The 24836-nt window shown below is 47.2% G+C and overlaps 1 protein-coding gene and 1 long non-coding RNA gene across 2 annotated transcripts; both read left to right on the top strand.

The window, feature by feature from the left end:
- Positions 1 to 1792: 1792 nt before the first annotated feature.
- On the top strand, positions 1793 to 2917 carry LOC136548023 (vegetative cell wall protein gp1-like). Its single transcript, XM_066539682.1, has one exon. It carries the CDS (start codon positions 1793 to 1795, stop codon positions 2915 to 2917), a length of 1125 nt encoding a protein of 374 aa, XP_066395779.1.
- Positions 2918 to 3220: 303 nt separating this feature from the next.
- Positions 3221 to 4184, top strand: LOC136550893 (uncharacterized). Its single transcript, XR_010782387.1, has 3 exons — positions 3221 to 3373; positions 3450 to 3698; positions 3780 to 4184. It is a non-coding gene; the product is annotated as an uncharacterized lncRNA (long non-coding RNA).
- Positions 4185 to 24836: the final 20652 nt, after the last annotated feature.

Raw genomic sequence — 24836 nt, 5'->3', positions numbered from 1 at the left:
TGCATTTACGATACTCGTGTTACTACAACTCATGGTGATATTTACCATAATGTTATAGTAAATGACTTAGTAAAGAGTTACTGTAGTCTCGTAAATTAGCATAGTAACTATCGTAACTCAAAGTGACCACAGAATAAGTTATTCTATGACTAGCTACAAAATAGTAGTTCTATATATATATATATATATATATATATATATATATATATATATATATATATATATATATATATATATATATATATATATATATATATATAATCACATAAGGTAGCGGTCGCAGCAGGTCGCCGGCCAGCCTGCCGGGCGGTCGGTGCTGGAAAGTCGCTTTAGTTTGCTTTGCTTGCCTAATCGCCACATGCATGCAAGCATGGGCATGCATGTCTTGGTCCACGTACTTACGTGCATGCATGCAACCACGATGTCATGTCGTCGTCGTGCTTATGGATAGGACATTTATATTAATTAGGGCCTCGCTTGGCAAAAGGTACCTGTTCGGTTCATGTGAAGCGATGAGACACTACACAAAACTGGCTCTTTGCCGACTGCAATTTTATTTGCCAACTGTTTTTTTTCGACACTCGGTAAAGAGGTCCCTTTGCCAACTGGAATTTCCTGCAGTCGGCAAAGCAGGATTTGCCGACTGCCTGGATTTGCCGACTGCCAGGCAGTTGGCAAAGAATTGCAGTCGGCAAAGGCAGGCCATGGTTGACGCCATCCACGCCGTCACCTTTGCCGACTGCCACTCCGTCAGCAGTCGGCAAAGGCGCAGGCTTTGCCAACTGCCATCCTCCCTGGCAGTCGGCAAAGGCTCTTTGCCAATTGCCACTGATGGCAGTCGGCAAAGAATTAATTTTTTTTTCGATTTTTGATCCCAGTTTTTTTGTGTTGCCTTGCTACAGTAAGTACATGATATATTCCAAGTTTGGGGTCATTTTGATTTATTTTGCTATATTCCGTAGATTTTTTCTGTTTCTTTGATTTTTTCCGACAGCTCCAGATTTGAACTGCAGGTACATGAAATAATGGAATCCGGCCATTCAGAAAATGATATTCATGATGTTTGGAGCATGTTGAGGCCGTGTGCGGGGCCTCGCGTGAAATTTCCACCGTGTTGGTGTCGGAACACGCCGAGCCACGCGCGTGAAAAGTGTTTTTAAATTTTATAAAATCGAAACGGAGTCCGAAAATGACGAAACTTGACGACGTGTCTTGTCATCGCATGCGGAGGCTGTGATAAAAATTTGAGAAAGTTTCGAGCAAGTGGCGACGTCGGGTGGCTAAAACCTGGACATCTCCACATGTGATGACACCAACACGGTGGAAATTTCACGCGAGGCCCCGCACACGGCCTCAACATGCTCCAAACATCATGAATATCATTTTCTGAATGGCCGGATTCCATTATTTCATGTACCTGCAGTTCAAATCTGGAGCTGTCGGAAAAAATCAAAGAAACAGAAAAAATCTACGGAATATAGCAAAATAAATCAAAATGACCCCAAACTTGGAATATATCATGTACTTACTGTAGCAAGGCAACACAAAAAAACTGGGATCGAAAATCGAAAAAAAAAATTAATTCTTTGCCGACTGCCATCAGTGGCAGTTGGCAAAGAGCCTTTGCCGACTGCCAGGGAGGATGGCAGTTGGCAAAGAATTTCTGAGAAAAAAATCAAAAATAACCTTTGCCGACTGCCAGGGAGCAGAGCAGTCGGAAAAGTATTTTTTAAAAAAATAAAAAAAAAATTTTTTGAAAAAAAAAATAATAGACCTTTGCCGACTGCGTCACATGCTGGCAGTCGGCAAAGGGAAAAAAATAATAAAAAAAGGAAATCATCGCCTTATCCGCTCGGCCCGCCCTCCCCTCCCCAAAATCCCGCTCGCCCGCCGCCGCCACCCAGGCCGCCCCCCGCCGTCGACGCCGTCCCGCGCCCTCCCCCTCCCCCGAACGCCTCCGCCCTCCCCGCGCCCCTCCCCGCGGCCGTGCGCAGCCCTCCCCGGGGCCCCGCACGCCCTCCCCGGCGGCCGCGCGACCCCCTCCCCGGCGCCGCCGCCCCCTCCCCCAGGGTCCGCGAAGCCCCCTCCCCAACCCCGCGGCCCTCGCCTCACGCCGGCGCCCATCCCGGCGGCCCCGAACCCAAACCCGGAGGTCCCATCCGCGCGCACATCACTGGCGGTATGCCCCCACTCCCCGCACGGCGACGCGGTCACCACCCGCCACCCGCCACACCCCGCCCTTCTCCACCGGCATCGCGCACACTCCCGCGGCCACCCTCGCGCCCCCTCCCCGGCGAGCAGGCTCCACCCCCGCCCGATGGAAGCGCCCCTCCCCGCGCGGCGCGGCCCTCCCGGCCCCCCCGCGCTGGCCCTCCCCGCGGCGCCCCACCCTCCCCCCCTCTCCCCCCCCCCCCGCTGGGCCACCCCGCGGCGCGTCCCCCCCCTGCGCTGGCCCCCCCCCTGGGCCCCTCCCGGCGCCGGCCGCCCCGCCCAGGCCCCTCACCGGCGCGCCCGCCCCGATCCGGACCCGGCCAGCGCGCCGCCGCGTGCAGCTCCGGCGTCGGCCCCAAGCGCCGCGCGGCCTCGCCCCGACCCGCACCGGCGCCGTACTTTGGGCCCCGCCCCGATCGGAGTTGCCCCGCTCGTCCGCCGTACCGCCGTCCGCGCGCCGTTCGCCGTCCGCCGCGCCCTCGCGTCGCCGTCCTCGCCGCGCTGTCCTCGCCTCACCGTCCTCGCCTCGCCGCGTCGTCCCCGCCTCGCCGTCCTCGCGCGCGCCTCTGCTCCACGCGCCGGTGACGCCGTCCGTGACGACGAGGTAGTAGTACTACTAGTAGTAGTAGTTTACTTTATTAATACCTGCTTATATTCTTCTGCATGGATTGGAAATACATTTGTGGTTGTCGGCCATCGTGCCTGACATGTATATGTGTTTGTCGGCCATCGTGCCGTCTTTTCTTGCAGGTTTGGTAACCTTCCCGTACAGGGGAGGTGCAGACGCAGACGCACGGTGGGCAGGAAATCAACGAGTACACCGCGTACCTCCTCTCTCACAAGGGCAAGGCGACGGATCCGAACAACGTCTACAACCCGGAGGACGGGCCTGATGCGTACACCAACCCCACCGCCTACGAGAAGGCCACCGAGTACACCGTCGCGGCTCGCCAGCGCTACGGGGAGACGTTCGACCCCCACCGCCGAGCCCCTGGACACAGACCTCCTGCAGAGGTTGGGACCAGGGAAGCAGCACGGCCGCTACTACATGGCCCACAGCGCCCTCGACCCGTCCCAGGTTCCTACGCTGACCCAGGTTCGATCCACGCCCACGAGCTCCAGCGACATCCCCGTAGCGCCCCGGCGGCAGTCAGCGTCACAGGTAAGTGTCGTTTCGTTCGTCGTTCACTCGTTTCACACCTGTACATACAATCAACACTGCGGATGTAATATTGCAGGCCCAGATGGAGGCCAAGATGGAGGAGAGGATCGCCACGTTGCACGCGCAGATGATGGCGCAACAGATGGCTTACCAGCAAAGCCTGCAGCAGCACTACAACACTCAGATGCAGAACATGGCCAGCTTCTTCTAGTCCATGCAGACGCCCGGGGCGTCTACACCGCCTCCTCTTCCAATGTTCGCTCCACCGCCTCCTCCTTCAGAGTTTTTTCCTGTGCCTGCTCTTGTCGCTCCTGGAGGGACCCCGGTGAGTATATTGACTCTTGCTTTAACTTGTGCGTCCATGCTGCAGATACTAATGACATCACTTGGCGTTTAACTTGTGCAGGTACAGTCGACGGGTTCGAACCCGTCTCCTGGAGGTCCCGGCCATCAGATGATGTCGTATCCACCACCTGCACCCTATCCACCGTATCCACCTCCGCGTGGCCCTCCTCCGACGTACTCGTGGCCGCCGGTGCGCGGAGGGTGGCAGTACGCGCAGGCGCCTCAATTTGGTCCAAGGGGGTTTCCGTGGGCAAACCCTGGGGGCTCTGGGGGTGGAGCGGACGACGAGACCGGGGACGGCGCGACGAGCTAGGTACTTGTCGATTCTGTTATCATGTATCCACCGTATCGTCGAAGTTGTTGTCATGTATTTCTTTTCTTCGTTATGGACCTAGACTTGTTATGTTGAACTTCGTGTGATGGACGTCGACTTGTGGTGTTCGACGTGTTGGACTTCATGTGATGGTTGTAATGCACTTGTGTGGTTGTTATTGTGACATATATGTGAGATATATGTGATGTTGTGCGTTATTGTGATATATGTGGTGATGTTGGCGACAAATGTGATGAAATTGTGATATAAATGGTGCTACCGGTGCTTCTGGTGAAATTGGATTATAATTTGTGATTTTGCAGGGTTTTGATGCGAGAAAACAGAAAACTAAAGCAAAAAAAAAAAAATTCCAGCTTTGCCGACTGTTTACAGTCGGCAAAGCTGGGCAAAAAAACCCCAGGACAGAGTCTTTGCCGACTGCAATGGGAGGCAGTCGGCAAAGAGGTCAAACCTTTGCCGACTGCAACTCCGAAAGCAGTCGGCAAAGAACATTTCAAAAAAAAAAATTTCTTTCTTTGCCGACTGCCGAGCTGGCGGCCAGTCGGCAAACAATTTCTGAAAAAAAAAAATCTTTGCCGACTGCCGAGGAAACAGCAGTCGGCAAAGCCTGCCGTCAGTGCTGACGGCGCCACGTGGCTATGCCGACTGCTGGCGTGGCAGTTGGCAAAGGATTTGCCGACTGTGTGCCACGTGGCAGTCGGCAAATCCGCCTTTGCCGACCCAGGCTTTGCCGACTGCTCTTTGCCGACTGCCACGTGGCTTTGCGGTCGGCAAAGCCTTTGCCGACTGGGTTTATGCCTTTGCCGACCGGGGCAAGCAGTCGGCAAAGAGGCGTTTTCCTGTAGTGAGAGAGACAGAGAGAGGGAGCAATGCAAGGTAGCATGCACAATGCAAGTGGAACTGTGGAAGCATGGATTGTGCATCATCATCATTAATTAATGACTGTATATACTACTCCAGTAGTACTTCAACCATGTAAGGTGTCAAGTTTAACTGAATTTGTACAAGAGAGAGTAGCATATGGATGTAATTAAACTAAATTAGTGTGATGGAAGTTGATATAGTTTTTCAATAAACTTGGTCAAACTTACTTGAAAATGTTTGACCTAGGATAAAATCAAAACACATTATCGTTTTGGAACTCATGGACTAGGAAGTGAGGGACTGTTGAGTATATATCCCACCAAAATGCCTATCTCCTTATAAAAGTCTAGTGCTCATATATAGACATAGGGGCTCTTAATAAATGATTTTTTTTTTGCGAAATCTTAATAAATAAACTTGATTTATAATAAGGAAAGAGTTTTCCTATATACATGAGAACGAGAAGTTCAAAATCCAGTGCATGTTGTGCCTATCATCATTCAATACCCTATATATCTTTATATTATACTGAGATCCAGATTATACTAAGGTCTCATGCCACACTCTTAATTAGTTACTACAATGACAACTAGCATTTCAGGTTGCACTGCAGGGCTCAAGATGCCAAATTCCTCTATTAAAGAACTCCAAGAACTATCTATTTTATATAAAAAAAATAAAGTGTAGTACTTACAAGCATTTTGTTAAGCGTTGTGGTGTCCTATGACGCTAGAGGTACACCTAGACAGCTAGGCAACGCCTAGGCGATATGGCGTAACCAAACCCTCATGGTTCATGAGCTACGCTTTAATGCCTAGACGAACTCTTGAAAACCATACTTACAAGTAAACCATGGATGTTGATATGCCGTAACATCTCATCCAAAATATAAATGAATCCAAAGTAGCAACTTTGAGTTTAAAAATAATCTAAATTAGCGTGGAGTCTTGAAAAGGTTATCCAATCAGTAAACATGCAATGTGTCCACGTTGTAAGTGATTCTCCAACCTTTGGTAAATTATACAGTTGGATTCTGGAAATAGAAGTTAGTTAGTTGGCCGTTGGTAAGTTTATCATGGGTGTTGTATATTAAAATACCTCTACAGCTACACTGCCAACGGAAATGCAATAATAATCGATATATCATACTCCGTACTAGTTATTAGTTGGCCGTTGTACAAAAGCACATTGAAGTTTGATTAAAGTTGGTTAGCATGCGGTGATCAAAGTGCTCACCATGCATGCATGCAAAAAGCACGCACTTACGTCCATGCATGCAAGTAAGCATGCATCGCAGATCAGATGGAGCCCAAGGAGAACGGAACAAACACGATATGCATGGGGGCATAAGTAGTGTCCCCTCCCCTAGCTAAACCCAACGGGTGTACGCCTTGGGACAGCATGCAGTGTGTGAAGACGACGATGGACACAATCAGATGCTCCCTCCTCCTAGCTCGTGATAGTGTCCTTTTAGTTGCCCAACTAACCATGGTGTCGCGCGATCTTGTGGCACCATCATTGCCCTTTCGCCGTGCCCCAAATGTCTAGAACATGCTAAAAGTGCTAGCTAATGTGGCCGCGCCGCGTCAGGTGCTTTGCATGCATGCTCATACGCTCTCGCGTGCATGGCCGATCCAGCTCCTCCTCCTAGTAGTATGCTGGTCGACTGGAGGTCACAGCCCAGAGCTGCTAGCTAGGCAGCCTACTATGATGTGATGCATCCTTCCATCTTTTGGGAGCACCGCACCGGGGCACGCAGGCAGGGGCAAATATTGTGCTGGTAAAAGTTGTTTTTTGTTGGGTTATGTGACCATGCTTTGCATGTCCCCTTCTTTTGCCCCTCTCGACCAATCTCTAAAGTTAAGCTAGATAGAGGCAAAAAAAAGTTTCTTCATTACTTCATCAACCAATTTATTTACTGTCTTGTACTAGTACTCTAGTAGTGACTAGATAGCATATCATTTCCAGAAAAAAGTTGCAAATACTTTAGTGGCCGTACGTATAAAGCTAGCAGATCAGCAGTCCAAACTCAAAAGTATTTTGGAGCGAGTGAGTAACAGTAAGTTAGTGTACGTGCCAGGCGTGTAGTGGCCGGCCATACGTGCGTGTTGTTTAACTGAAGTAGCATCTTGGTGTACTGTGGTACACTGTGCATTAATTGTTGCAATGCGTGCATGGAGCTGGAGAGCCTGGAGGTGTCCTGCACGCTTGTACGTACATACATGCCCGGGCATTGGCCTGCATATATGCAGCGGCACGGCCGCAGGCTTTAGCAGACCCTGAGCCAGATTTGGTTAAAGCCTACGCTACATGCAGGCAGGCAGGCTCGTCAGTTTACGTGCACGCGCGATACCCTACCAATGCAAGCCTTCGCTTCGCTTCACATGCATGCGTGCGCGCATTCTCACTTTTTGTTTTGGCTCCTAGCTTCCCTCCGTTTCTTTTGTAAGACATATAGTAGTTTAGTTGGATTTATGAAAGCCTTTCAAATTGTACTTTGAGCATTGCTATTCTCTTTAAATATGTTACTAATTGCTATATAAAAGACACGTGAAATAAAAACCAATTGAGTAAAATTCATCAGCGGTTCCTAAACTTGTACACCGGTACCATTTAGGTCCCTAACTCTCAGATCTCGAAACTTTTACGACGACCTCATTTGGGTCTCTTGCTTTCTAATTTTGATTTTTGAGTCCTAGAACTTGTATAGCGGTATAATCTAGGTCCTTGAATTTGCACACCAATACATAATTAGCATGCCCCACATTAGCATCATATGTGTATTGACGTGTAAGTTCAGGGACCTAGATGATACTGCCATATAAGTTCTAAAACTCAAATATCAAAATCTGAGAGTTGGGGACCCATATGACATTGTTATACAAGTTTAGGAACCTATAAATCAAATTTGAGAGTTAGGGATCTACTCGTAGATGACATGCACCATCGTACAAATTTAGAGACCGCACTAAATTTTGAGGACCCATATTACAAGCAGAAGTGTGAATGTCATCTAACATCAATCCCAATATAATTAATTTCGTACCTCGTCATTTCTAGTAGTGTGCCCCATTAAAAAATAACAAATAATAAGTAATGGTTCAAACAACATTCAACAATGCATTTGAGTGGGTTAGAGTAATATAAAAAATACCTAAAAAAGCTCTAGCCAATTTAACCGGCCTAGCTTAGATTAAAGTATCCAACCACCCATGCTAATAAAAGACTATTATTAGCTGGCTGTCTAGCTAATGTAGCTAACTATATTAGCTTGAAGGATCCAAACAGGCCATCTGATATGGGAACTTACTTTGACGTGACACAATGAATTGAAAGAGTACGGTCGTCTCATCGTTGAAGATGATGGGCTTCATGCTTTCCCGTAATACTAACTGGGCGTAGAGCAATAATACTCTCTGGGCTGGGACATTGCGATTAGTCTCGCTTGGTTCGTGCTTCAAGTTGGGCCACATGGACCAGGCCCATTCATACACGTACGATTCCTGTTTGGCAGGACAATGTCTCACTCTAACGTGGACAGAAGTCACAGAACTAGTATGATAAAAAATATTTAGTAAACTTCTTTTTTATCAAAAATAGTTACAACGATGGTTTCGAGAAATATATAATACAGTACTTGGTTAAATAAGTTGTTCTAAAAACTTATTTGAACAAGTTATTTCCAATAAGAATTGCTACGCTGAGTGTAAAAGATTGACGATTAAAGCCATGTTCGGTTATATGGAATTGATTCTCGGACTTACTGTCGTTAATTTCTACGTGTTGGAAACCGTTCCTGAACGACTGGGAACGTCGTAACCGAACGGAGCCTAAGTGTTTCTGTTTTCTTTAGCCGTTGAATCCTTTTTGAGTTCTTTTATTTAATTGAAAAGAAAAAAATAGATAGGGGACTTCCCTGCTAATTCGGTAAAAAAAAGTCCTTTTTGAGTTTGAGTTGGAATACTTGATGAGAACAAAATACAATGTGTGCGGACAGATTATTATCCCAAATTTTTTTTTTGGAAATACGATGCCATGGAGGAAGAAAATAAAAACAGAAAAGAGTAGCAGGGAACTGCCGTGCAGTAGCCCCATCTATGTTTTGTAAGCTCGGTTCGGCCGCTGCTTTTGGAGGTCGAAGTCGGATATTTTTTTTCATTAGGATAATGATTCTGCGAGGACGTTCGTCCCTAAACTCACCTCTGGACGTGGCCCTTGACCCTCCACTCCCATTCCGCGACCGCCACGCTCCCCCGCGCCCCCAATCCCATCCCACTACCGCCCCGCTCCGCTCGCCCGCCCACTGCCTTCCGGGCTGCGCGGTGCTCGGAGCCTGCTAGCGCCCTGGGACGGACGCCGCCCCTCGCCTAGCTCGCTGCCGCTCCCCGCCCGCCCGCGCTCCCTCCCTCCCTCCCTCCCTCTTCCCTCTGCAACCTCCGTCGCAACCCGGTTCTCGCTCCCCCACTGGAGACGAGGACGACGGCGGCGGCACCAATTAGGTAGGTCGTTCCTCCTCTGGATCTGAGCCCTCCTCGTCCACCTCCTTCTCCTCTGGATCTGAGGGACGCGGCGGTGGCTAAGGTTCCGGCAACCTCTGTGGTCCTATTCCCTCCTCTGTCCGACGAGCTCGAAGGTGATGGGCCATGGGCTGGAGCAGCCTGCACCTCGAACCCATCCCTTTGCTATTTTGTACGTCTTTTTTTTGCTGTTTCTCCGTGTTGCAAGGGGTATTTTTGGATGTTACAATAGATGATTTTTGTATATTACAATAGGTGATTTCATGTGTTGCAGAAAGGGAGTTTTAATGTTGGGATTGTTGCAATAGGGGATCTTAATTGTTGAAATTATCTTTTCCAAATGTTGCAGCTCTAAAAGGTGATTTTTGAGATGTTTCCATTTCCATGTTTCAGGGTTGATTTTGCGACGTTGCAGTACTACTGTTTCAGATGTTGCAGTACAAATTTTTCAATGTTGCATGACATAATTTCCTATGTTGCAGTGCATTTTTTATATTGCACTACATAGTTTAGCGATGTTGCAGTATTTATATCGTGATGTTGCACTACATAGTTACATATTTTTTCGATGTTGCACTTTGAAAGTGTTTCGTTATCTTGGGACACGGGGTGCGGTGGGGAACGGGGACAGGGGCGCCGTGGGGAATGAGGTGTGGCGGGGGACAGGGGGTGTGGTGCAAATGGCGGCGCGGCGGGGGAATGGGTCGCCGCGACGGGCGTGGGCGGACGCTCCTCCGGATTGGTTTGCTCGTATCGAATCGTTACGTTGCTTTGGTCAGAATCGGACGGTTCTTGAGAGGTTAATCAAACGTTCCATAGGGGGCGTCCGGACGCGCGCTCGTGCCGGGCGTCCGGGCGCTAGGAGGGTCGTTTTCATTATTATTATCTAAAAAAGTTACACCGGATGAGTTGCCTAATATAACAAATTTGACATAATTTTTGAACGCAGTATATAAGTTGATGCTTATATACATATACCCACTCTCATGGACGTATGCACGTCTATCCCTATTAGCACAAAGCAAAAATGTCCGGGGTCTATCCGGTAGGTCAAGTTTTTCTTTTAATTAGCTGAAACTTTTTTTAATGTTTTCTTAATTTTCTTAATTCTGTAAAATAATTTTTTGTTATGCTAGTTAGTGTTTTTTTTTATAATGTTATTTTACTCTAGAGAAACAGACAAGACGCTGGCCAATTTCAGCGACTACCGATTCGAAAAAAAGAAAAAGAAAATGATATCTGCGACTACTGTCGGCTAGTGACCGTTCAAGTAAACTGAACTTCGTCGTTACTTTGTCTGGTACCTGCATTTGTGGGATACGCCTCCACAAAGAAGAAGCGTAATCATCCCGTACATGTAAACCGTAGGCGCGGCAAGTTATTTGCAAGCTCATATTGCCGATTTCACAATGAGACCCGCTGACCATCGACTAGTAGAAGTTTGTATGCAAATCGTAGGCAAAGTTTTGAAGCTGTTTTCTTCTCCTCCTCCTTACTATTCTTTTATGTGCTTCCTCTGCATCTGATGAGCCATTAAAATTCACGGAATGCTGTGCTCTTAAGCAACCCCTTTAGTGTCCATCTAATGCTAATTCTTTTTGGCTTCGGTATAGTTCAGTCTAACCAGAGCTCATTATTCAGAACATTTCTGACCTTTTGATGTATACCCTGCACCTGAATTGAAGTTTAGCTATGCCCTGTTCACTTCTCTTATAATCCATACTTTTCAGCTTCTTTTTTAGCCGGAACAATATTTTTCTCTTTCAACAAATCAGTTAGAATAATATTTTGTCTTGTTTTTTCAGTGAAGCGAACGGAGCCATGCGGTTTACGGGGTGAGGAACGGGGGCAACCGGCTGAAGGGGCCCATCAGGCCTAGTCACACAGCCACAAGGGAGGCCCATCTGATGTGGCCCACCACCCACACAGCAAAGTCCAGACGCCATACATCACGACGTTTCCTTTCTAGATTTTTCTAAACCAAATCTCGATCCGGGGGGGGGGGGGGGGGGGGGGGGGGGGGTGGGGGGGGGAGGGGGGAGAACACGGCAGATCGAACAGGCCGCCTGACGTAGTGACACCCTGATGCGGGTGAAGGTGTGACGGTGACGCCCTGGTGCCCTGCCGCTCCTCCGTCCCTGTACGCTGGATCGAGCCAGAGGTTTCGCCGTGCCTGTCTTGATTCGCTATTTTATGCGTCTGCAGTTTGCACGCGCCGTACCACTAGGCAGGCTCGCCGTGATTTTTCGAAAAGAAAGATTTTAGGTCCATTCAAAACCTTTTGCCTGTGATTTTCCGAAAAGAAAGATTTTAGGTAAAGATCGGCAATTCATTTGTCTAGTGTTTTGGATGATTGTCTATTCACTTTCTTGGCTTTCTCTATCGGATGATATAATCAAGATATTTATATCCCTTTGAAAACGTCGAATAAAACAAGTAGAAAAATAGCATTGTAAATCTTGATACTCTTTTCATGCCTATATTTGAACTATCAATAATGCTTTTAACTATTTATTTATATATCGTATTTAGTGGATGGCTTCAACTTAATCCATAAATTTAAGCCTTATCATGATACTTAGTCCATGTATACCGAATCATGTTGCAAATTCTACCATTGTTATCGAATTGCTAAAATGGATTTACAACCGAATTATATATGAAAATTTTTGGTCGGCATACCCTCGGATAAAATCCTAGATTCGCCACTGGGCCAAGAACATAAGGCTCCTTGTCCCAATACTAGTTAAATGTGGCTCTTTATTCTTTTAATGGTAAGGAAATTCAGCAATATGCACCAAACATCTCTGCAATTTGATATCGCAGAGTTCAAAGTTAGAGCATAAATGTTTGAAACAAATTCAGAGTTTCACACAAAGTATTTTACTATATTGCATGACAAAATAAACTATCGCTGCTTTTCAGTATAGTTGAGAAACACATACCACATATGTTTTGGCCTGAGCATTAAATCTTGTTGCTAAGTCAGATTTTTGAATAATTAAATGATGCCCATCAATGACCAAACTTATCATATTGATCATAGTGAGCTTATTCCTTCAAGTTGATTTCCTTGAAGAAGAAAGAAGATATTTTTGCTACCCATCTTACATTCATGACCTGTTGCAAGTTAGTGACTTTTTAGATTGATGACGAGAATAGCTTGCAGTGCTGCAAAAGATATTTGGGTCACTAATAATAATTTTGTTTTTTTTTTCAGTTCCCCATCCACTGGATCTACAGAGTGGTGGTCAACAATGGCAGGGACCGGTGAGCAAGCAAGCAAAAGAACAAACAACGGGAGAAGGGGCTAGTTCAGCTGCTCCATGAGCAGGAGACGTGGCCGTGGGGGTCTACATGGGCTTGTGGCGGGCCAGCCCATCAACGGGTTAGCGGGTCTAGCGTATTATTATCCTATATGATGAATGGAGTTTATTCTAAAAAAAAGTACTCAAGTGACAGTTTATATATATGGTGAATCCATAGATCGACCTTTTTGTGAACAACACTTTAATTAAAGACCAGTTTTATGTAATAATAAATTGTGTTTGTATGGATTTTGGCTGTAAATGCCGTCAAAATCCTACAAAATTTGACAAATTTTATACTGATTTAAAATAAAATATATGCACCAAATTGTGTCTAATTTTGTTGTCAATGTCCCTACCAAATCTTTCAGAATTTTAATCCTAAAATAGGTGTAAAATAATAGACCTATGTAAAAATAGTGGTAAAATCACATGGACAAGCTTGTCTTTTCATCCAAAAGCTAACACCGTTAAGAGGACATCACTCCTCATGGTGGTTTGGTGCCCCCTACAGACCTTGTGCACCATTGTTTTAAGGAGCCCTTTGGTGAGGGGTCAAGGAGGAACCCCAATGACCTTACTCCTATGGCTCATGTGCTAGAGGCTATCATCAGGAGGACACTACTTCCCAGGTTGGGATATAGAGAGGGCTTGACTCACCTCCAGCTTTGGCTCCTCAATGCCCTAATGCAGCAGACTGTATTTGATATTTGGGACCTCCTTCTATCAGAGATGGAGGATACTATAGCTAAGGGCTTCAAGGGTCATAGGCTGCTTCCGTATGCACATTGGATTCACATTCCTAATGCTCAAGGCTATGCAGGTTAGGACCCCAGAGATGGTTGCCTGAGTACAGAGGTGCCACCACAAAGTTTCTAGCTTATAACATGGCACAGAGGATCAAGCACAACACACCACAGGCACCCACTCAGCCTAGCTATCGTCCAGATGTTCTAGAGTCAGCAGCTCAGCAGGACGAGATTATCAGAGGCATAGCCGCTACTGAGGAGGAGGCAGCTTGAGGCACAATCAGGAGGTGATAGAGTCTAGTGACAGTTCAGATGATGACTATCTATTCAATTCCTCATATGCCTCAATGCAAACATGATGCAGAGGCCAGCAGTTCTAGCTCAGCTCCACCTACACCATAGACTGGACCCCACCTTGATTGCCATTCTTGAGCGGATGCAGCAGGATCAGGCACGACAGGCTCTGGAGACCGCTGCCAACTTTGCACAGTTTTAGGCTCGTCAGGACAAGTTCCAGCAGCAGCAACAGCTCCTTCAGCAGCAGCAGCAGCAGATGCATCAGTAGCAGTTACTCATGCAGTAGCAGCTTATAGGATTTATGCAGCATGTAGTAACAGCACTTGGGGCTCCATAGCCACAGTTTTTGCCCTAGCTTGCTCAGCCTGCCACCACCACTATGACTCCAGTAGTACAGCCCAGTGGGCTTCAGAGTCAGGGACAGCCTCCAGCTCCGTTTGCCTCTCCCACAGTACAGGTGTCCCAGTGGTTATCCTCGCCAATGTTAGCCCTGCGTTACACACCACTTCAGATGGGCTTCACACCGGAGCAGTCATCCTTGCTTTTTGTGCCTAACATGTTAGTCTCCAAGAGTCTTGGAGCATCTTTCAGCGAGTTGATAGGCATGCCTACACCGCCACATATGCATGACGCCGGTCCTTCTATAGCAGCTCCAGTCGTCATGACTACTTAGAAGCTCCTGTCTTCTGTCGCATCTTTAGATCCTATGACAGATATTCTAGCAGCTTCATAGGCAGCACCTGCCCCAGCTCAGACCTAGACCGCTTCAGCGATGCTTCCTGCCACAGAGGGTCAGTCAGTACAGAGCTCAGGGTCAGATGATGATGGCGCCTAGTTCCAGCTTGCCCCTCGTACCTCAGCGCCCGGCTCGTCCGCTGTAGCTCCGTCGACCGACCCTTAGGTTTTGGTGTTTGATGCCAAAGGGGGAGAGGGTTCGAGTATGTAGACTCAGGGGGAGCGATGTTTAGGGGGAGTCTTAGTTAGTTATTAGTCTATTATATACATTTGGAGTCTTATTTGTGTGATACACTATTACGTTTATGCATTCGTGTGTTTACCTACATGCATACTATTATATCTATGTGATAGTGATATCTACTGTGATTGTGATATATGACATGTGTGCTCTCTACTTTGAATTCCTTTATATGTCATATCACTTGTGTTATGCTCATTTGCCTTTGCTTCCGCGTTTATACTCTGATGCAAATAAGCTTTATTACCTGTACTCTTGCTTAATTCATATCCTTTGAGTACATTGTGTTAGCTTGGATCATATAAGCTTGCCTAACTCTTTTTGTTCTTATTGATAAAAGCTTATATGAACCAAGCCTAGTCAAAAACCTCACTCTTTCACATACTCGAGGTGGTATTGTCATCAATCACCAAAAAGGGGGAGATTGAAAGCATCTAGGCCCCTAGTTGGATTTCGGTGATTAATGACAATACAAGATTACTATGACTAACGTGTGTTTTGCAGAGGCAATTAAGTTAGGTCATGGTAATGTAGATCGATTGGGCAATCGAGGTGGTCATGCCCCTACGATGGAAATCATTTCGGTTTTCAAAGGATGGACGACAAGGTTAAGGACGACTAGTTCTAAGTATCGATTAGAGTTGGAGAGACACTTAGAGTAGTTTAGGACTTTGTTTTTCCTTTGATCCATACTATTAAGGGGGGTATGGATGGGTAGCTTGACCTAGGTGAGTCTAGTGAGTTAGGTGTGGTGCACACTTGTTAAAACTAGCACTAGGTAGCTCCTCAATATGCCTAAGATCCTTTGGAGCAAACTTCATTCATATATGATCGAGAGTTGGAAGTGAATGGAGGGTCAAATGCTGACCAGACGCTAGCTCTAGTGCGACCAGATGCTGGCCGCGGGGTCTAGTCAGTTCATTTGATCAAGGTGATTGCGTTCGGTGTGACTGGACACTAGAGTGGTCAACTAACCGGATGTTGAGAGGCAGCGTCCGGTCGACTCTAGTAAGGTTCTAGAGAAGGAAATCTGTGACCGAACGCGTCCGGTAAGTACTAACCGGACCCTAGGGGTTCAGCGTCCGGTCAAGTACAGTAAGCATCCAGTGAGGGTTTAATGCGACCGGACGCGTCCAATCAGTGGTGAACGGACCCTGCCAGCGTCCGATCAACACTTAAACACTGGTGTGCAGGTTGAACTAACCGGAGCGTCCGGTCACCCCGCAGAGGCTCATAACGGTTCGTTTTTTAGGCTGCCTTATAAATAGAAGCTCCACTCGTGTGTGAAGTTACTTTTGCTCATTCCAATAGCTAAGAAATACGTTTGTGAGTGCCAAGAAGAGTAAGGTCCTAGTGAGGTGATTGAGATTTGAGAATTCAAGAGAGTAGCCTCATTAGTGAATCAAGAGTAGCAAAGTGTGCATCCACCATTCTCTTTAGGCTTCGAGTGGTCAAGTGAGAGTTCATGCTTGTTACTCTTGGTGATCGCCATCACCTAGACGGCTTGGTGGTGATTGAGAGCTTGGTGATCACCCGGCGGAGCTTGTGGGTGACCCAACTCAAGTTGTGAGCGGTTTTGGGTGATTCGCCGCGATGGAGTGTCGAAGAATCAACCCGTAGAGAGCACTTGATCCTTGCGCGGATCAAGGGGGAGCTACATCCTTGCACGGGTGCTCCAACGAGGACTAGTGGGGAGTGGCGACTCTCCGATACCTTGGCAAAACATCGCCGCGTTCCTTTCTCTCTATTTTACTTTGAGCATTTACTTTGAGCATTTACTTTGAGCAATTTAATACTTGTGTTTACATTCATAGAATTGCCATGCTAGAGTAAGTTTGGAACATAGGTTGCAAGTCCATTGTGCGTTAGATTACTAGAAACACTTTTCTAGGCACAATGGGTTAATTAGGCTAACCTTAGGATTTGATTATTGCAAGAAAATTTAGAATTAGCCCAATTCACCGCCCCTCTTGGGTATGATGATCCTTTCAGCCTCCACCCATGGTCTCACCACCTCCTCTCTCATACAATGGGCTTCACCATGGTGGACCCACCGGGTGTAGTCCGGCAGTAAATCCATTCTTCACAAGATGTTTACCCATTTCCACCTTGTTTACCCTTCTCATGTTTCCACATTTGCTGTTGGGACACAAAACTAGGCAATGTCCTTTAGCAGCCTTGCCAAATGCACTGTTCAAGAAAGTATTAGTCTTGTTCATCCATTCATTGGTGTAATCACTCTGACTTCTCCAGCCCGTGTACATCCACTGACAGTCATCCATCCTCTAACATATGTATCACTGAGCAAAGTAACCATCAATTGCATCTACATGGTGTTCCTACTGTCTAATAGGTGAGGATAGGTCCTAATCCCACCCGCGGATGCGTAGATGAGGTTAGTCTCCATGCTCTACTCCTATCTGAGATAGAATTTCGGCAGCACCTTCCCGCTGTTCTCTAGATACATGTCCTGCCAAAGAAGAGTGCGTATCCGGAGAATAACAGGGAGGTGATGCCGAAACTCTATCTTGGATCGGAACATACCTTGAAAACTAACCCATCTACACATCCGCATGCTGTCCAAAAAACGTGGACAATCCAAAACAGATACGGTCGTAGATATGCAAAGATCTGCATACCTCCAACCGTATCTCTTTCGAACGGGAGACGCCTAACTAGGTTATGTGATCTACGACCATGATACGGAAAGAGGGGTTATACCAAGGGTGGCGGTGAAGTTAGGCTAGCAGGGCTATGGCGGGTTAGTGCAATGGTGAGGCAACACAGTGCAGGTAGACCCGTAGTGGCGAGGAAGACGATCAGGGTCACCGAGATACTCCGGCTCGGCTATGACGGCTCTTCTCTGCAAAAAAAGAACAAAATACTATCTTAGTTCAAAATTTCGGCAGAACCTCCCCTACATGGTGAGGTATCCAAAACCTACAAAAAAAACATACGGCGCGATGGCCGACAACCACATATACATATGCATTCAATTCAACATATCATTGCCAAGTCACATTCATCCACCACCACCACCGCCGCCGCCGCCACTCTACTCTTCTACTACTACAACCACCACCACCGCCGCTGCTCTACTCTTCTACTACTACTACAACAACCACCACCACCACCACCACCTATTACTACTACTACCTCCACAACCACCTACTGTACTACTACCACCACCACCACAACCACCACCTACTACTACTACTACTACTCTACCGAACTCTACTTCTACTAAAACATACTACCACTGCTACTCTACTACTCACCTATGGTGTCGGGGGCTGGGAGGGCATCGGGGCATCGGGGTCGGCCGAGGTGCGCCGGGGATGGGGAGAGGATGGCCACGGTGGTCGGGGGCGCGTCGAGGACGGCCGAGGTCACGCCGAGAGGGATGGGGCGGCGCTGTCATGGGCCAGGGCGCGGGCCGTAGGGTTGGAGCGGTGGGCGTGGGGCGGCAGGTGCTGACGGGGCACGGTGTCCGGGGCAGCCAGCGAAGGCGCGCCGGTGTGGGCAGGCCAGCAGGCGAAGGCGGTGGGGGCACGCCGGCAGGGGCGCGTCGACGGGGTGGGGCGAGCGGGGGCGCATCGGCAGGTGGGGCGGGCGAAGGCGAGGGGGGCACGCCGGCGGGGGCGCGCCGCTGTGTGGGGGCGCATCGCCGTGCATGGGCGGGGCATGCGCGGGTGAGACGGTAGGCCGGCCGGCGCGGGGCGGGGCGGGACGGCGGCGCGCGTGTGTGCGTGTGTGCGTGTGTGGGTGGGAGGGAGGTAACGGTTGGCCGGTTTGAGTGTGGATGGACCGTTTGCCGAGTGCCCCGATCTGGTACTCGGCAAAGGACTAGGGCTGCCGGTTTGCTGAGTGCCAGATTGGGGCACTCGGCAAACGTGTTTTCCTTTTTTTGAAATCTAAACCCTAAACCGCATTGCATCGTATTTTTTTTAAAAAAATACCACTTTGCCGAGTGCCGGGCGGAGAGGCACTCGGCAAACATTTTAAAAAAAATTGGCACGCTCTATGCCGAGTATCCCCATGGACACTCGGCAAAGGGAACACTTTGCCAAGTGCATGGCATCTGGCACTCGACAAAGAGCATGTTTGCCGAGTGTCAAAAGATGACACTCGGCAAACCAAATTTTTTTTATTTTGACCTCCAAACTTTTCTGTAGTCCTCTGATAATACTTGGTACTCCATGTCGAAATGTGGTACATTTTCTGAACTATTTGCTATATTTAGTTAATTTATTTCATTTAATTGATTTTTTTCGGAAAATGCAAATTTGAACTGCACGTGCATCGAATAATGGAATTTAATGATTCAAAAAATGATATTCATGGTATTGAGTGTAGTGTGAGGCCGTATCTAGGAACAGACCCGAAATTTCGAACATCTTGTTCACAAAACATGACCATGAACTTGCGGACGAATTGTTTTTAAATTCTATAAAATGCAAACGAAGACTGAAAATCATGAAACTTGTCGAGATGTCATAATATCGTATGTGGAGGATGTGATAAAAATTTGAGAAAGTTTGGTGCACATGTGATATCTCACATGTGGAGATGTCCTGGTTTGTAAGCATCGTACGTGATAATGTGCACCAAACTTTCTCAAATTTTTATCACATCCTCCACATACGGCTACATCGATCCGGTCGACCTCCACCACAAACTCTAGGATAATCTAGTTATCGACTCTTGTCTAGTTCAAGTACGGCTGCATCCATCCGATCGACCTCCACTGCTTGAACTAGATTAAGGTCAAGTTATCGGCTTTATCTAAGGGTGGCGTCCTTCGGGTAGATTCATTAAGTTACCGATCTTACTGATGTTTTTCATTGTTATTAGTTTGCAGCAACATCAATCGGCCTGGTCAAGATCGATTTAGATCGGTCTTATATCCTTTTAGTCCGTCATTCGTTTTATTAGAACACGATGTTTCTTACTCTGAGCGATGTGTTATGTTTCATCGGCTGTTCTACTTTGATCTTGATCATGCATAGTACGCGGTTAAGGTGTGTATGATCTTGAAGAGGTTTGCTGGTTAGTTAAATCTGGTCTATAGTTCGCTATTATGGCTGTAACGATCCGGTCGATCCCCACTGATGGCACTATAGATTTGGAGGATACTAGTTAGTAGATTTATTCTTGATTAGGCACGACCTTAACTGTTTGCTATGCCTGCATCGGCTAAATAGAAGATCACCTATGCTTTAACTCCTACAGTGTGTGTTCATGATTCTGTTAAGCGTGAATAGATCTGTGTACTTTAAGGGTTTGATTTGTTGTCTTTTTTATCACGGCTACATCGATTTGATCAAACCCCACTGTTAGAGATAGTAGGTTAAGTCTGATGAGTCCATAGGTTTGTCCATGTGAAATAGTCGATTGTTCACATGCTGTAGTCCCTTTTCACCTGAATAGGCTATTTCAACCAATTCATCTAAGCCTTTACGTATAACATGTCTTTCGAAAAGCCTGTCGAAGTATAGATGGTTTTATGGATTCTTCGGTTTTAGTTTGTTATTATCATCATAGCTACCATCGATCCGGTCGAACCTCACCGTTGATGGTAACAGATTAGATTCAGAGCATTTGTATATCCATTGGTATTTGAAGGGTCGAGATGGCGACTAGAGGGGGGGTGAATAGTCTTTTCTAAAACTTAATCGCGTCGGCTAACCGATACAAGTGCGGAATTAAAACTATCGGTCTAGCCAAGACTATACCCCACTATATGTGTTCACTAACACCTTGCAAAGATAACAATTATGCAACAAAGGTGCCGGACTAGCTAGAGCTCTCCTAAACAATTCTAGGAGCAAGGTTACATAAACCTATGCCACTAGTACTTTAAGCGACAAGGGAGCTCCTACACATGCTAGTAAGCAAAAGCACAAAGCTAACTAAGCTCACTAGCAATGCTCAATAACAAGGCAACCAATGCCTAATTAGAGAGCGCAAATACTTAGCTACACAAGCTAAGCAATGTGACTAACAAGGTTACTAAAACCAAATTAGCCACGCAAGGGAGCTACTTCTATGCTACACAAGCAAGAAGGTAATTAGCAAGCTACACAAGCTATCTAATTACAAGAGCAACTACACAAGCTTAATATGTATAAAAGTAATTGCAAGCTTGTGTAATAGGGATGCAAACCAACGGGAAGAACAAAGTTGACACGATGATTTTTCTCCCGAGGTTCACGTGTTTGCCAACACGCTAGTCCCCGTTGTGTCGACCGCTCACTTGGTGGTTCGGTGGCTAATTAGCATCATCCGCTAAGCCCACACGTCGGGCGCCGCAAGAACCTACCCCTTGAGTGAGGGTAGCTCAATGACATGCTTTACTAAAGTTGCTCTTTGCGACTCCCGCGGGGCGAGCACAAGTACCCCTCACAAGCACTTCTCTGGAGCGCCGCACAAGCTTCTTGCGGGCTTCGACGAAGACCACCACCAAGCCGTCTAGGAGGTGGCAACCTCCAAGAGTAACAAGCACCACCAGCTTACAACTCGATCACCTAGTACCACTTGATGCAACCTCACGATGCAATCGCACTAGAATTGCTCACTCACACAATCGAATGATCACTATCAAGTATATGTGTGATGGAGGGCTCCCAAGCACTCACAAGCATGGACACTAAGTCCCTTGAGGTGCTCCACACCAGCCATGGCCGAAGGCCACTTCTATTTATAGCCCCAAGGGCTAAACTAGCCATTACTCCTTCACTGGGCAACGGTCGGGCCGACCGGACGCTCCGGTCGCGTTGACCGGACGCTGGACCTCAGCGTCCGGTCGCTCGTAGACGACCATATGTTCCGGTTCCAATGGTAACTTGACTTGACCGGACGCAGCAGCACTCAACTGACCGGACGCTGAACCCCCAGCGTCCGGTCGTTTCTAGTAAGCTCCCAAGCATGACCGGATGCGTCTGGTCAAACACGATCAAACGCAGCCAGCGTCCGGTCACACTCCAGTTACTGCATCACCGTACGTCAGCCTGACCGGACGCAGCCTTCCAGCGTCCGGTGCATTCAGATCCAGCGTCTGGTCAGTTGACCGACGCTAGCATCTTCTTCATTCTCTTCACCCTTGCTCAAGTGTGCTAACCACGAGAATTTGCATCCGGCACAATAGAAAATAGACATTCCATTTTCCCGAAAGCGCCGAATCCCGCCTTGCAAGCTCGGCGGGAGGGAGAGAGGGACCCAAACCCATCTCACCCCTACAAACACCACCTCCTTTGTAAATGTGCCAACACCACCAAGTGTACACCACCATGTGTATGTGTGTTAGCATTTTCACAATCATTTCCCAAAGGATGTTAGCCACTCAACTTGTCACGCCACTCGATCCTAGCGACAATGCAAAGTTAGATCACTCGAGTGGCACTAGATGACTGATATGCAAATAAGTTTGCCCCTCTTGATAGTACGGCCATCTATCCTAAACCCAGTCATAAACTTCTCTACACACCTATGACCGGTGAAATGAAATGCCCTAGGTTATACCTTTGCCTTGCGCATTCCATTCCATCTCCTTCAATGTCGATGCAACACATGCATCAACACGATCAACAATGATATGATACACTTCATATCATCACATGATCATATTTGTTCATCGATCTTGACTCTACTTGCTCTTCACCGTTGCCATCGTCCATCGGCGCCAAGTCTTGCTCAAGCTTCACCGCCACGCGGTCCATCACTCCAAAGCCTTCGACTTGCCCTTCACGCTTGCAACCGGTCCATCAAGCCAAGTCTTGTCTTGATCTTCTCCACCTTAATCACATGACTCAATGCCATGTCTCATGTGCAATAAGCTCCTTCATCATCACATGTGTGAGCTTTGCAACATCTCCAAGCCATTTTCACCTTCATGGCATATGTTGCTCACACACATGTACCTGTGGACTAATCACCTATGTATCTCACATAAACACAATTAGTCCACCTAAGTTGTCACTCAATTACCAAAACCAAATAAGGACCTTTCAGTATTAGACAGTCGATTTGTTTGCAATCTATATCTTTTTCTGATTAGATTCATCGGCTCAACGATTCATACTGGTAATAGCCATCTAGCTGATGATCTCATTTACGTCTGCGGACATTATCAACATAAAACTAATCACGATCCATAAGCTTTACTGACCGTACAGCCGATTTCTGTCCGTATCGGCTATTTAGTCTATTTTCCCGTTTGGCTACTCCTAAAGCGGCACACTTGGAACTGTCTGGGCAAAGACCGGCATATTCCACCTTAAATTACTGATATACTTTCTCTCCTTGTCAATTACAGGGTCAAATTGACTGGCACATCTTGGGAGGAATACGCAGGATCAGTTATCCCTGCGATGAAGCCAAGCGGATCTCTAGCTCCATCGAGCAGATCCTTCCGGCTTGCTGTGTGTCGATACATTTTCGCGCCGACAATTACAATAAACAATTTCAAAGACAATAATTAGCAACAATTAATATTTTACCCAATATCTTTCATGCAAACCCTAGTCCAATTTCATCAAACATAAATTTACAAAAACAAAATTAATAAAAAAAACCAAACCCTAGATCTTGATCTAGATCTACGTGCACATGAAACATCCATAAAACTAACTAATTGTTCACTAAAATCAAGAAACATGAACCAAATAATGGTATGATCTTGTTTTCCTACCTAATTTACCCTAGTACATTCAAAACTTAGGTCTAACTTGCTTCATAAGTAGCTCAAGCACCATAGAAGAGAGAAAAGCAAAACTCTAATTACTCACTAACCAACCATTAAAACTTCAAAAAAAGTGTGGAATAGCATCTTCTTATCTTCTACAACCTCTCCACCAAAGGATTTAAAACCAAAACCTTTCCTCCTTAGTAGAGCAATTTTTGGGAGGTGCTCAAGGCCTCCCTACCTTTTTTCACAGGTTGGAGTGAGTGACCCGAGGAGAAAGAAGGGGCTATAGATTTTTATACGTGGGGCATTTGTAGGGGCGGCTGGTGATTGAGCCGCTCCTATAAATCGCAACACCGGGGACGGCTGGTGAGTGAGCTGCCCCTATAAATCGACCCATTTATAGGGGCGGCTCGTATCACCAATCACCCCTACTGTGCCATTTGTTGGGGCGGCTGGTCTCGTGGGTCCCGAGCCCGGCCACTATAGGGGCGGCTCTATTCCCAGCCGCCCCTGCAAAAAAAAATTGAGCCGTTGCTACAAACATTTTATGTAGTAGTGCTTGGCTCGGCGGCGACGGTGGGGGATGGGGGCGAGGAGCGCCATAGCCGCCGGGGTGGGAGGAGCTCGGTCGTCGGGGGTGGGGAGGGCGTCGCGCCACCTCCATGGATCTCGTCGGAGGCGAGTGGATCTTGCTTGTGCTCCATGGATCTTGCCGGGGTAGAGGAGAGGGTCGCGGGGGTCTCCCGGTGGGGGAGGACACCCGGCGTTTGCGCTGCGGCAGGGGATGTGGAGCACGGAAGGGGAAAGGGCAGGAGCGGAGCGAGGCGTGCAGGAGTAGATTTTGTTTTTTATGGCGCATGAGACAGTGAATGGAGCGAGACGTCTGACCTTCTGGACATCTTAATGGTAGCATTAGCGAAAAAAACAAGGTAGTACATTACAGACTGCATCTTGGATCGGAGTTGCTGAGCTGCTTATTGCATCGGTGTCTGACTGTCCGTCCGGCGGTCCTCGATCGTCGTCGTCTTCACTTACTGGACACATTGTATTTTGCATGCTGAGTAGTACAATACTTGCCGCCTGCACCCCGGCGGGGCCGGCGCGGCTCTTTTTTCAGAATGGTCCCGGCTAGTGGCGTGTGCAGGCAACAGAGATATGCGCACTTCACATGCAATACGCAACGCAAGCATGGTTACCTTTTTAAATTTTGGTCACAACATACCATGTAAAGTGTGGTTTGGTGCGTGTATGTACTCCCTCGGTCTCTGAATAGATTAGCTTTTTATGTAAAAAGGGCAACTATTGATGACAAAAAAATTAGTGTATACTAGTTTGATATAACATGAAATGTATTTTCATACCTCACTTTTCTAGTATCATATATATC

This window comes from Miscanthus floridulus, chromosome 4, assembly GCF_019320115.1.
Source record: "Miscanthus floridulus cultivar M001 chromosome 4, ASM1932011v1, whole genome shotgun sequence".
In the NCBI taxonomy this organism is placed as follows: domain Eukaryota; kingdom Viridiplantae; phylum Streptophyta; class Magnoliopsida; order Poales; family Poaceae; genus Miscanthus; species Miscanthus floridulus.
Note: the sequence above shows the minus strand (reverse complement) of the source record. Positions and strands in the feature narration are given on the sequence as shown.

Bases quoted from the DNA above. Each gene is read 5' to 3' on its own strand.
- LOC136548023 (XM_066539682.1), top strand. From the start codon at position 1,793: ATGCTGGCAGTCGGCAAAGGGAAAAAAATAATAAAAAAAGGAAATCAT.